A 12,509-nucleotide genomic window follows, 5' to 3' on the forward strand; every position below is an offset into this window, starting at 1 on the left:
GGAGGGGTCATGAGATATGTTCATCCTTATATGTCTTCCTTTCCAATCTGTTCCAAACACGATATTTGACCCTGTCTCTCAGATTGATGCTCTAATAACTTCTGTTCCAATGTTTGCTAGCATGAATTGCTTTATTTTTAAATGTCTGCAATCTGACAGTATAAAACCATGCAATATTAAAGCTTACCCTTGTGTTCGTCACTAGGAGATCACGCACTGTGTAACTTTCACACTCCTCTTCTTTTTTTATTTCAATAGTAATATCACCATAAGAGACAGATCCTTCAGACGGCCAATACTGTGCACATTTCTCCTGTAGAGATATGCAGTGAAATTATTGAAACAACAAAAAATTCAGAAATCATGCATTCCATTTAACCAAATCTCCTAGCTTCTGTCTACATTAGGAAACCGTACATATTGAGCTAAGCCCAGCAATTACTGCAATGGGTTTGTTAGAACTGCCTGCAATCAAGTACAGCCTTCTAGGTTGGAGAAACGAAGTTTCTGCTACATGAAGAAACAAACAGAGGAAAAATTTGAAATAGATTCCCAACTGCTGACAGAAATGCCAGAATTTTAGATCATTTCCTTCAGAAAGTTTCATATTAGAAATACCATCTGATTGGACAAGCAGTTAATTTTAAAAAAAAATCCTCTGTTTTGATGTAGGCAAGTCTCGTCATAAACGTATCAAAGTATCTGGCAGAAAGATCTGCTTGACATACCTGACCTCTTTCTTCCAATTCTGTTAACATAACAATGGAACAAGATTTCCATTCCCAAATCATTCTCCAGAAATCTTCTATTGTATGCTGAAGAGGTCCTTGGCTGGCTATGTATGAGTCTTTCTGTCGGTATCCCTAGGAATAAATATGAAGCAACCTTATAGTGGTATATGTTGGAAATAAAGCATTTCTCTGCATTCAAAGAAATTAATAAATCATAGAATGGTGACAGTAGAAAAGGGATTCTTCCAGGATACTATATCAATGGAAAAGCAATTCTGTTGGATCCACTCTGCAGCCTAGCAACCTTTTTCTCTTCAGGTGATGATTCAATTTATATCTGAAAACTTCAAATAAATTTGCCTGAACCAGACTCTCAGGTCATACATCTTTATCCTAAAGAATCGTTGCGTAAAAATATTTCCCAAGTTGCAGTTGTTCTTTAACTAATTGTCTTAAACAGGTACACTCTGGTTCTCAATTCTTCCACCAACAGGAACAGATTCTCCCTATCGCACCTGTCTTGACATTTCACGATTTTGAAAACTTCTATCAAATCTCCAAATGTCCAGTTGCCTACAGATTTCTGGCTTCGTGTTGAAGCCCAGCGTGGATTAGCTGTCTCTGGGCCTCGAGATGAGATCCAGCACAGACTTGTCTGCTCTGTTTGCTTTTATTTATACTATCCTCTCTTTCTTTGCTTTAGAAGGACTAGAATGTGAATTTTTAACTTAATGTCTTTATTTTGCTAATTTATACCTAAGATTTTGTACCTAGACATCTTTGTATCTAAGATGGTGCCAGAAATGGTGATGTTGTACACGTTTCATTTGGCTCACAAATTCCTGTACTTGACTACTTGTGACAATAAAACCCAATTCTGAAACTATAATTAAATCTTTCAATGCCCTTTCAGAAATACATTCTAAACCACAAACAAGAATCACATAAAACATTTAAGAAACAAAAACAGAAATTGCTGGAAAAAAACTCAACAGGCAAAAACTCAACTCTCCCAGCATCTGTGGAGAGAAATCAATGTTAACGCTTCAGATTCAGTGACCTTCTTCAGAACTGTTCTTTAAGTTTTTTTTAAAAACACTTCAAGTCATAGCTGATTATCTATCTCAACTTCACCTTTCCACACAGTTCTCTTAGTATTCAGAAATCTATTAACCTTGCTCTTAAATATACTCAAGTGGCTTAATGGACCTAGAAGGCCCATTCAGCCCAGCGATTCTGCTCTGCCATTCAATGGGATCATGTTGAGCTGATAATCCTCAACTCCATTTTTCTGCTTTTCCCCATAATCCTTGATTCTCAAACTCATTAAAAATTTGTCAACTCAGCCCTAAATACGTTTAATGGCCAAGTCTCAACAACCCTCTGAGGTAAAGAATTTGACAAATTTACAACACTCGGAAGAAACACCTCCTCATCTGCATCTTAATGTGCAACTCCCTATTCTGACATTAAAGTTTCTGGTCCAAGACATTTACAGAACGGGGAAACACCCTTTCCACGTTTACCCTACCAAGTTCCCTAAGAATCTTGTATATCCAAATAAGATCACTTCTTATTTCTCAATATAACCTCTTATTCGAAGATAGCCCCCCATACCCAAATCAGTCTCGTGAGCCTTCTCTAGACTGCCTCTAATGCCAATAAATCTTTAGATAAAGGCGCGCAAAACTATTCATAATATTCCACCTGTAGTCTGACCAGCGCCTTATATAGTTTTAGCAAAACCTCCCTACTTTAATATAGTCATAGAGATGTACAGCATGGAAACAGAGCTTTCGGTCCAACTTGTCCATACCAACCAGATATCCTAAATAAGTCAAGTCCCATTTGCCAGAATTTGGCCCATATCCCTTCAAACCCTTCCTATTCATGTACTCATCCAATGCCTTTTAAGTGCTGTAATTGTACCAGTCTCCACCACTTCCTCTGGCAGGTCATTCCATACACACCATTGTTTGCATGTAAAAGTTGCCTCTAAGGTCCCTTTTATATCTTTCCGCTCTCATCTTAAACCTATGTCCTCTAGTTTTGGATTCACCCACCCCAGAGAAAAGTCCTTGCATGTTCACCTTATCCATACTCATGACTTTTATAAACTTGTATAAGGTCACTCCTCAGCCTCTGACACACTATTCAGCCTCTCCCTATCGCTCAAATCCTCCAAACCTGGCAACATTCTTGTAAATATTTTTTGAACCCTTTCAAGTTAGGGAATCTAATCTAATCTAATTTTCACAACATCTTTCCTACAGCAGGGAGACCAGAACTGCACATAGTATTCCAGAAGTGGCCTAACCAATGTCCTGAACAGAAACAACATAAGCCACCAGTTCCTATACTCAATTCACTGACCAATAAAGGCAAACATACCAAACACCTTTTTCACTATCCTGTCTACCTGCGACTCCACTTTCACGGAACTATGAACCTGCACTCCAAGCTCTCTTTGTTGAGCAACACTCCCCAGGACCTTACCATTAAATGTATAAGTCCTGCCCTGATTTGCCTTTCCAAAATGCAGCACCTCACATTTATCTAAACTAAATTCTACCTGCTATTCCTTGGCCATTGGCCCATCTAATCAAGATCCCGTTGTTTCCTTCTTTGTTGTCCAGTCCACCACCAATTTTGGTGTCATTTGCAAACTTACTAACCAGTACTTCTATGTTTCATGTAAACATCATTTATATAAATGACAAAAAGCACAAGTCCATATAGATCATGCCCACCATTGCATACTTCATTCTCTTGAGATAGAGGCCAATAATCTATTTGCCTTCCCTATTAAACTTGAACTTTGATGCTCACCTCTTGTGATTCATGGATGAGGACTCCCCATTCCCTCTGTTCTGCAGCTTTATGCAGTATTCCCCATTTAAATGATTTTCAGCTCCTCTAGTCTTTTCTAGCACAAATAAAGATTGTGGTTGTTCCATTGTGCTCTGGGTGATCAAATTTTAGTACTGCCATTAATACTTCTTTCTATCATGAGTGTAAGATCCTGTCTAATTATCACTTCTTGAAGATAATTTCCTGGCCAGTGTTATAAAAAAGAATTATTGTCTTATACACATGTGGTGGGTTATTGCATGTGGCGAATGGATATATTATATTGAATAGTAAGACTATCAAGTGATCCCAAGTGGTACTTCTGAGCCCATCAGGATCTCATGTTAGATTGCTTGACCAGCCAGCCAAACTCTCAGATATGATCTGATTGGATGGAGCTCAGCACAATTCAAAGGTTACTGTGTATAACAATAGCTGAAAGTCAATCATTTTAGTCCCAGCACACCACCGCAGGAGTTCCTCAGGGTAGAGCCTGAGGCCCAACAATCTTCACGTGCTTCATAAGAACATAAAAATAAGAACAGAAGAAATAGGAGCATCTGGCCCTTTGAGGTAAAAACAATGACTGCAGATGCTGGAAACCAGATTCTGGATTAGTGGTGCTGGAAGAGCACAGCAGTTCAGGCAGCATCCAAGGAGCAGGAAAATCGACGTTTCGGACAAAAGCCCTTCATCAGGAATAAAGGCAGAGAGCCTGAAGCGTGGAGAGATAAGCTAGAGGAGGGTGGGGGTGGGGAGAAAGTAGCATAGAGTACAATGGGTGAGTGAGGGAGGGGATGAAGGTGATAGGTCAGGGAAGAGAGGGTGGAGTGGATAGGTGGAAAAGGAGATAGGCAGGTAGGACAAGTCCGGACAAGTCATGGGGACAGTGCTGAGCTGGAAATTTGGAACTAGGGTAAGGTGGGGGAAGGGGAAATGAGGAATCTATTGAAGTCCACATTGATGCCCTGGGGTTCAAGTGTTCTGAGGCGGAAGATGAGGCGTTCTTCCTCCAGGCGTCTGGTGGTGAGGGAGCGGCGGTGAAGGAGGCCCAGGACCTCCATGTCCTCGGCAGAGTGGGAGGGGGAGTTGAAATGTTGGGCCACGGGGCGGTGTGTGGAGATTGGTGCGGGTGTCCCGGAGATGTTTCCTAAAGCACTCTGCTAGGAGGCGCTCGGTCTCCCCAATGTAGAGGAGACCGCATTGGGAGCAACGGATACAATAAATGATATTAGTGGATGTGCAGGTAAAACTTTGATGGATGTGGAAGGCTCCTTTAGGGCCTTGGATAGAGGTGAGGGAGGAGGTGTGGGTGCAGGTCTTACAGTTCCTGCTGTGGCATGGGAAGGTGCCAGGATGGGAGGGTGGGTTGTAGGGGGGCGTGGACCTGACCAGGTAGTCACGGAGGGAACGGTCTTTGCGGAAGGTGGAAAGGGATGGGGAGGGAAATATATCCCTGGTGGTGGGGTCTTTTTGGAGGTGGCGGAAATGTCGGCGGATGATTTGGCATCTGGCCCTTCGAGTCGACTCTGCCATTCGATTAGATTATGACTGATCTTTTTGTGGCCTCAGCTCCATTTATCTCCCCTTTGACCGTAACTCTTAATTCCTTTACTGTTCAAAAAATATCTATTTTAGCTTTAAAAATATTTACAGAAGTAGCATTAATTACTTCACTGGGGAGGAAATTCCAGAGATTCACAACCCTCTGGGTGAAAAAGTTCCTTCTCAATTCAGTCCTAAATCTGCTCCTGCTAATTTTGAGGCTCTTGTCCTAGTTTCACGTACCAGTGGAAACATCCTCTCTGTGTCTATCTTTTCTATTCCCTTCATAATTTTATATCTTTCTATAAGAACTCGCTCATTCTTCTAAATTCCAAAGAATATAAGCTCAATCTACTCAGTATCTCCTCATATGCCAACCTCCTCTGCACCCCCTCTAGTGCCAGCACATCCTTTCTCAAGTAAGGAGACCAAAACTGCATGCAGTACCCCAGGTGTTGCCTCACCAGCACCCTACATAGCTGCAACATAACCTCCCTGCTTTTAAACTCAATCCCTTTTGACAATGAAGGCCAAAATTCTATTTGCCTTCCTAATTATCTGTTGTACCTGCGGACCAACTTCCTGTGATTCACGCACGAGGACATCAAGGTCGCTCTGCATAGCAGCATGCTGCAACCTTTTACCATGAAGTAATAATCTTTTTTACTGTTACGCTACCAAAATGTATGCACACTTTGCTCTGCTACTCATCTTAGTTAAAAATCACACAAGGGGGTTATAGTCCAACAGGTTTGTTTGGAAGTACCAACTTTCAGAGCGCTGTTCCTTCATCAGATAAGACACTGAATTTATAGCAAAAGATTACAGCAGCTATCTTCCCCCAGCCCCACCCCCTTCCCATTTATCTCTTAGCCCACCGGCCCACAAGCCTCGTTCCTGATGAAGGTCTTAAGCCCGAAACGTCGATTCTCCAGTTCTTCGGATGCTGCCTGACCTGCTGAGCTTTTGCAGCACCACACTCTCGACTCTGATCTCCAGCATCTGCAGTCCTCCCTTCTCATAACTGAAATGATATATTGAACAAACCTAGATTGCTGTCTTAATAGTTGGCTTCTAGTTTCCCACTGATCTTGGCCACTTTGTATGCTTTCTCTTTCAATTTGATAGCCTCCCTTATTTCCTTAGACACCCATGGCTGATTATCCCTTTTCTTGCAGACCTTCCTTTTCACTGGAATATATTTTTGCTGAGCACTTGAACAAACTGCTTTGGAAGTCAACCACTGCCCCACCACAAAGTCTTTGTTTCCAGTCTGCTTTAGCCAACTCCCCTCCCTTATTTAAGCACTGGAACCTGTATTTAGATTTTATTTTCACACTCCCCATCTGTATTCTAAATTCAACTATACTGTGATTGCTCCTGGCAAGAGGATCCCTAACTATGAAGTCATTAATTATTCCTGTCTCATTACACAGGACTAGATCTAGGATAGCTTGTTCCCTTGTCAGTCCTCTTACATACAGTTCAAGAAAACTATCACAGATTCACTCAATGAACTCCTCCTCAAGGCTATCCTGACTGAGCTGGTTCGACCAGTCAATGTATGATAATTGCCATACCATTTTAACAGGTATTAGTTATTTCTTTGCTTATTGCACGCCCCAATGTGATGCTATTATTTGGTGGCTTATAGACTACACCTATCAGTGACTTGTTCTTCTTAAGAATTTCTAATTTCCACCCAAACGGATTAAACCTTATTCTCCATAAAATCTATACCATTGAAGAAGCAAAATGGCGCTGGATAGGGTCGACTCCTTGTGAGCTCCTGTATGCAGATCTAAGTTTCCTATTTCTTACAATCATTTCACACTCTTTAAACTTAATAGCATAGTTATTAGTAATTTTTAAAAGTATGTTTTATCTAAACTCAAAGGTTTGAAGCTCCTCCGATCCTCAAAACCAGCTTACTGGATGATGACAGCAAACCTCATGGTGCCCATGACCCATCCGACCAGTTCAGAAGGAGGCAGCCTACGTGAGCCCCAGGCTTGAGGCCTGCCAGAAAATAGAGGGACGCGAAAGACTTGCCCCGGTAAGGAGAACCGACATGGAACGCTCTCGGCCTCATAAGAGGCCCGCCTGATGTGAAATCTATCAGAACATATCTGGAGAGCAGCCCAAATACTTCTGTAAAAAACGCGGTTGGACCTGGAGCAGCAAACCGGCAGCAGATGAAACCAGGAACTTCTCCACTGGGTCCTAAGCAAACTCCCTCCTGTAAAAACAACCACACCGTAAATTACCTGCGACACTGGGTGCTAAGCAGACCCTCTGCAAAACTACACTAAACTGCAACCTATGTGCTCCACAGGGTCCTAGGAAGGATCACTTAACTGGAAGCAGTCACAATCCACTCCACCAGACTATGGACCACTCAAATGTAAGAAACCTGCGAGGAAGCCGGTTAAGCGTGCCGTTCTGCGAGTAAGACTGAGACTACGTGGCTTCAAGACCCCCTTCCTAGCTTACTCCTAGCAAATGTACAATCTCTGGAGAACAGATGGACAAACTCAGATCACGGCTCAGCTTCCTGCGTGAACTGCGGGACTACTATGCACTCTGCTTCACAGAAACCTGGCTCAAAGCATCCACTCCCGACTGTGCACTTCAGGCTGATGGTTTTTCTATCCATCGTATGGACCGTACAGTGTCCTCGGGTAAAACAAAGGGTGGAGGGGTTTGCTTTTTAATCAACAACTTGTGGTGCATTGACATTGCAACCCTGCTCCCCAAACCTTGAATTCCTCACCATCAAATGCCACCCCTTCTATCTACCACAGGAATTTACCGCTGCTATACTAACTGCTATGTACAAACTGCCACAAGCAAAGGTTGAGGGAGTGGTGGATGTGCTGTACTCCACCACTAACACCCTGGAGATGGAACACCCCGAGGCCCTATTTATTGTAACTGGTGACTTCAATCAAGCTAATCTAAGGAGGGTGTTGCCCAAGTACCACCAGAACATTACCTGCCCCACCAGGGGCCTAAACATTTTAGATCACTGCTACACCACTGTGAAAGATGCCTATCGCTCCATCCCCCGCCCTCATTTCGGGAACTCTGACCACAATGCTGTTTCAAGAGGCCAACATCATCCCTGTGCCTACGAAGGCTCATGCAGCATGTCTCAATGACTACTGCCCAGTTACCCTAACTTCGGTGGTCATGAAGTGCTTTGAAAGACTGGTAATGGCATTAATCAGCCTCCCCACTACTTCTGACCCACTCCAATTTGTCTATCGGACCAACAGATCCATACCACGTGCCATAACATGTCAGATGCCACATCACTTGCCCTTCACTTCCCCCCTAGAACATCTTGACCCCAAGGTCAACTACGTAAGAATCCTACTCATTGACTACAGTTCAGCCTTCGACACTATTATCCCCTCGAGACTGATTACTAAACTTAATGATCTCTGATGAAGCTCCACTCTGCAACTGGATCCTCAGTTTCCTGACCCACAGGCCACAATCAGTGAAGATTTGGGAGAATATTTCATCCTCGCTAACACTCAACACTGAAGCCACCAGGGGTGCGTTCTCAGTCCCCTACTGTACTCTCTGTATACCCATTACTGCGTCGCCAAATACCAGATACCTGCCATTTACAAGTTCGCTGATGAGACCACTATAATCGGTCGAATCTCAGATGGCGATGAAACAGACTACAGACAGGATGTGGAAGACCTGGAAAAATGGTGCACTGAGAATAACCTAGCTCTCAATGCCAGCAAAACCAAGGAACTCATTACTGACTTTCGGCAGAATGTTACTTATCTCCCCCTACACATTAACAGCACAGAGGTGGAATGAGTGGAGAGTGTCAAGCTCCTGAGAGTGGTCATCCACAACAAGCTTTCTTGGACTCTTCATGTGGATACAAGTTACAACGTTACAAGTGCCCAACGTCTCTTCTTCCTCAGGCAGGTGAGGAAATTTGGCATGATGGCGAATATCCTTGCCAACGTTTATAGGTATATTCGCGATGAAGGGCTTTTGCCCAAAACGTCGATTTCGCTGCTCCTTGGATGCTGTCTGAACTGCTGTGCTCTTCCAGCACCACTAATCCAGAACGTTTATAGGTGCACCATCGAGAACATTCTGTCTGGATGTATCACTACCTCTTTTGGCAATTGTACCATTCAAGATCGGATTACAGAGAGTGGTGACCTCCGCCCGGACAATCACAAAGGCCAACCTGCCATCTATAGAAACCATCTACCAGGCCCACTGTCAAGGAAAGGCCACCAGCCTGGCAAGGTTTTTCTACAACCTCTACCATCGGGGAGAAGGTACAGAATCCTGAACACACGAACACACACACACACACACCTACTATTCTACTATTGTTAGAATACTGAACGGACTCACAAACTCTTAATACTCGACTGTACCTGTGTTTTTGTTTTTTGCTGCTGTTCACCTATTATTTACTTATCTGTGCTACTTAACTGTATTGCTTGCAAGACAAAGCTTTTCACTGTGCATCACGTGCATGACAATAGATTCAACTCAATTCAGCACTGCCCTGATGTCATCGTTGAATATCAGAGCTGCGCCATCTCCCTTACCTCCTTGCATGTACTTCCGAATAGTCTGATATCCCTGGATATTTAACTCCCAGTTGTGACCATCCTGTAAACTGGTCTCCGTAATGGCTACTAAATCACATCCATTCGCGACATGCCGTTAATTCAGCGATCTTGTTATGAATGCTATGAGCATTCAGGTAACGTGCCCGTGTGCTAATTTTTATACTCTCATGATTTCCAACATATCTAATAATATCTCCGGAGTTATCCTTGCTTTTTGCCCCTTTCATAGCCTGCCTTGTAATTAAACCCTCCTGCACACACGCTCACCTGCTGCTTACCTTTTTGATCTAATGACCCCTCCCATTACGAAGCGGGCCCTATTGTGGTGCAGTGGTAGTATCCCTACCCTTAGACTGAGAGACCCGGGTTCAAATGTTATTCTATAGGTGAATAACATTTCTGAACAGACTGATTAGAAAAATAAGCTACAAGTCAGAAGTGGGGATGTTCACTGTTCATTGTACAATGTTCAAAACCATTCCAGACTTAGAATCATAGAATACAGAAGAGACCCTTGAGTGCATCAAGTCTGACAAGAACACCCAAGTCTACACTAGTCCCACTTTCCAACACTAGAGCCATAGCCTTAAATGTTATGACACTTTACGTGCTCATCCAAGTACTCTTAAATGTTGTGATGTCACATCTCAACTATCTTCACAGGGAATGCATTCCAGATTTCCACCAAACTCTGGGTGAAAAAGTTTTTCCTCAAGTCTTCTCTAAACCTCCTATCTTTCTCTAAACCTTAAAATTATACACCCTTGTTTATTACCTTTCAACTAAGGGGAAGAGCTGTTTTCTATTCAATTTGTCTATACTCCTCATTCTTTTATACCTCGATTAGGTCTCCCCTCATGCTTTCCTGCACTGTTCTCCCTGTCAGGTTTCCTCCCAGAGTCCAAAGATGTACAGGTTACGTAGACTGGCCTTGCTAAATTGTCCTTCAGTGACGAAGGATTTACAGGTTAGGCAAGTTAGCTATGGTAAATATGGAATTATGGAGTTGGGTGGGGGTGTGCTGATTCTGGGTGTGATGCTCTTTGGAGGGTCAGTGCAGACTCGATGGGCCAAATGGCCTATTCCTGCATTGTAGAGATTTTATGAACCTTTTCTGTACCTCCACTAGTGTAATCACACCTTATTGCCAATATTGTGTACAGACTGCACATACTACTCAGCTGGCCCTGTGTAATGAGACAGGAATAATTAATGACCTCACTAAAGCATCTCAGGATTCTCGGATCTTGAAGCAGTCCATGCCCATATGCAGTGAGACCTGGACATTAAGGTTTTTTATAATAAGTGGAAGTGACAACTGTGCCACAAAAGTGCCAGAAAATGACCATATCCAACATGACAGAATTTAATCGTCACCCAATGGCATTACCATATTAAATTCCCCAATATCAACATCTTTGGGGTTATCATCGACTCAAAGCTGAATTGAACTGGTCATGTATGTACAACAAGACCAAGTCAGAGGCTGGGAATTCTGCAGTTAGTAACTTAACTCTTTACTTCTCAAAGCCAGTCCACGGACAACTAAATACAAGTCACGAATGGAATGAAATGTTCTTTACTGCCTGGAACACAGCAGCTCCAAAAACCCTCAAAGAGACTGGTATAGAAGACAGCTATTCTCATGTTCTAACTGTGTTGGAACAAGTCCCTTGGCAAATCAAATATTTAAGGTTGTACAGCGATTTTGAAACTAATTAGAAGGGGAGGAGGGTTTGGGAGAGGGGAAATGCAAAAGCACCAGCTCACAAAGCAACAGGATATGGCAGAACTACAGGGCAGCTATTTGGATAATGATGCCTGGAGTGAGACAGGAAGGAACAGACGATACAAACATTAAGAAAGAGCGGTAAATAGGGTCACAAGGGGAAATATTGGCCATACAACAAAATAATGGGGCTCTTGTGGTGCAGTACTAGTGTCCCTACCTTGGAGTGAGGAGACATAGATTCAATCCCATCTGCTCCAGAGGTGTGCAATAACATCTTTTTAGATTAGATTAGATTACTTACAATGTGGAAACAGGCCCTTCGGCCCAACAAGTCCACACCGCCCCGCCGAAGCGCAACCCACCCATACCCCTACCCCTACATTTACATTTACCCCTTACCTAACACTACGGGCAATTTAGCATGGCCAATTCACCTGACCTGCACATCTTTGTGACTGTGGGAGGAAACCGGAGCACCCGGAGGAAACCCACGCAGACACGGGGAGAACGTGCAAACTCCACACAGTCAGTCGCCAGAGGCGGGTATTGAACCCGGGTCTCTGGCGCTGTGAGGCAGCAGTGCTCTGAACAAGTTGATAAGAAAATATGTAAGACAGTAAAACTGATGGCAATTTACTTGAATACGTGGAACATATAGAACAAAATAAATTAACTAACCACACAAATACAGACTACTGAGTGTGATCTTACAGCTATTACAGAGACATGATTATAATGAGATTAAAGCTGCGAATAAAATATTCAGGGGAAGATGATTTTTTGAAAGATAAAGCAGAAAGGAAAGGGTGATGGTGTGGCACTGTTGGTATGAAATATAAGTACAATAGCAAGAAATGATCTTGAATTGAAAGATGTAAAATTCACACAGATGGAGGTAAGAAATAAAAAGGACAAACAGACCCAAAAATGAGTAGTCTATAGGCTGCATAACAGTACATGGTGGAACAGTGAATAAATCAGGAGATAATAAGGATATGTGACAAAGGCAGTACATAGGTAATTTTA

General features: G+C 42.9%; 1 protein-coding gene across 7 annotated transcripts in view; it reads right to left on the reverse strand.

Moving 5' to 3' along the window:
• The window catches only part of ptpra (protein tyrosine phosphatase receptor type A), a 313,384-nt gene that overhangs the window by 18,299 nt on the left and 282,576 nt on the right, over nucleotides 1-12,509 (reverse strand). For all 7 annotated transcript variants that reach the window (XM_043700933.2, XM_043701012.2, XM_043700779.2 and 4 more), the window contains 2 exons: nucleotides 729-863; nucleotides 188-313 (listed from right to left, as the gene is read on the reverse strand). In XM_043700933.2, the coding sequence (XP_043556868.1) occupies nucleotides 188-313; nucleotides 729-863 (261 nt within the window). The remainder of the gene's footprint in view (nucleotides 1-187; nucleotides 314-728; nucleotides 864-12,509) is intronic.

The sequence above is a fragment of the Chiloscyllium plagiosum genome, unplaced genomic scaffold (assembly GCF_037043375.1).
Source record: "Chiloscyllium plagiosum isolate Xiang-an unplaced genomic scaffold, Cpla_swu_hap1 HiC_scaffold_1, whole genome shotgun sequence".
Lineage (NCBI taxonomy): Eukaryota > Metazoa > Chordata > Chondrichthyes > Orectolobiformes > Hemiscylliidae > Chiloscyllium > Chiloscyllium plagiosum.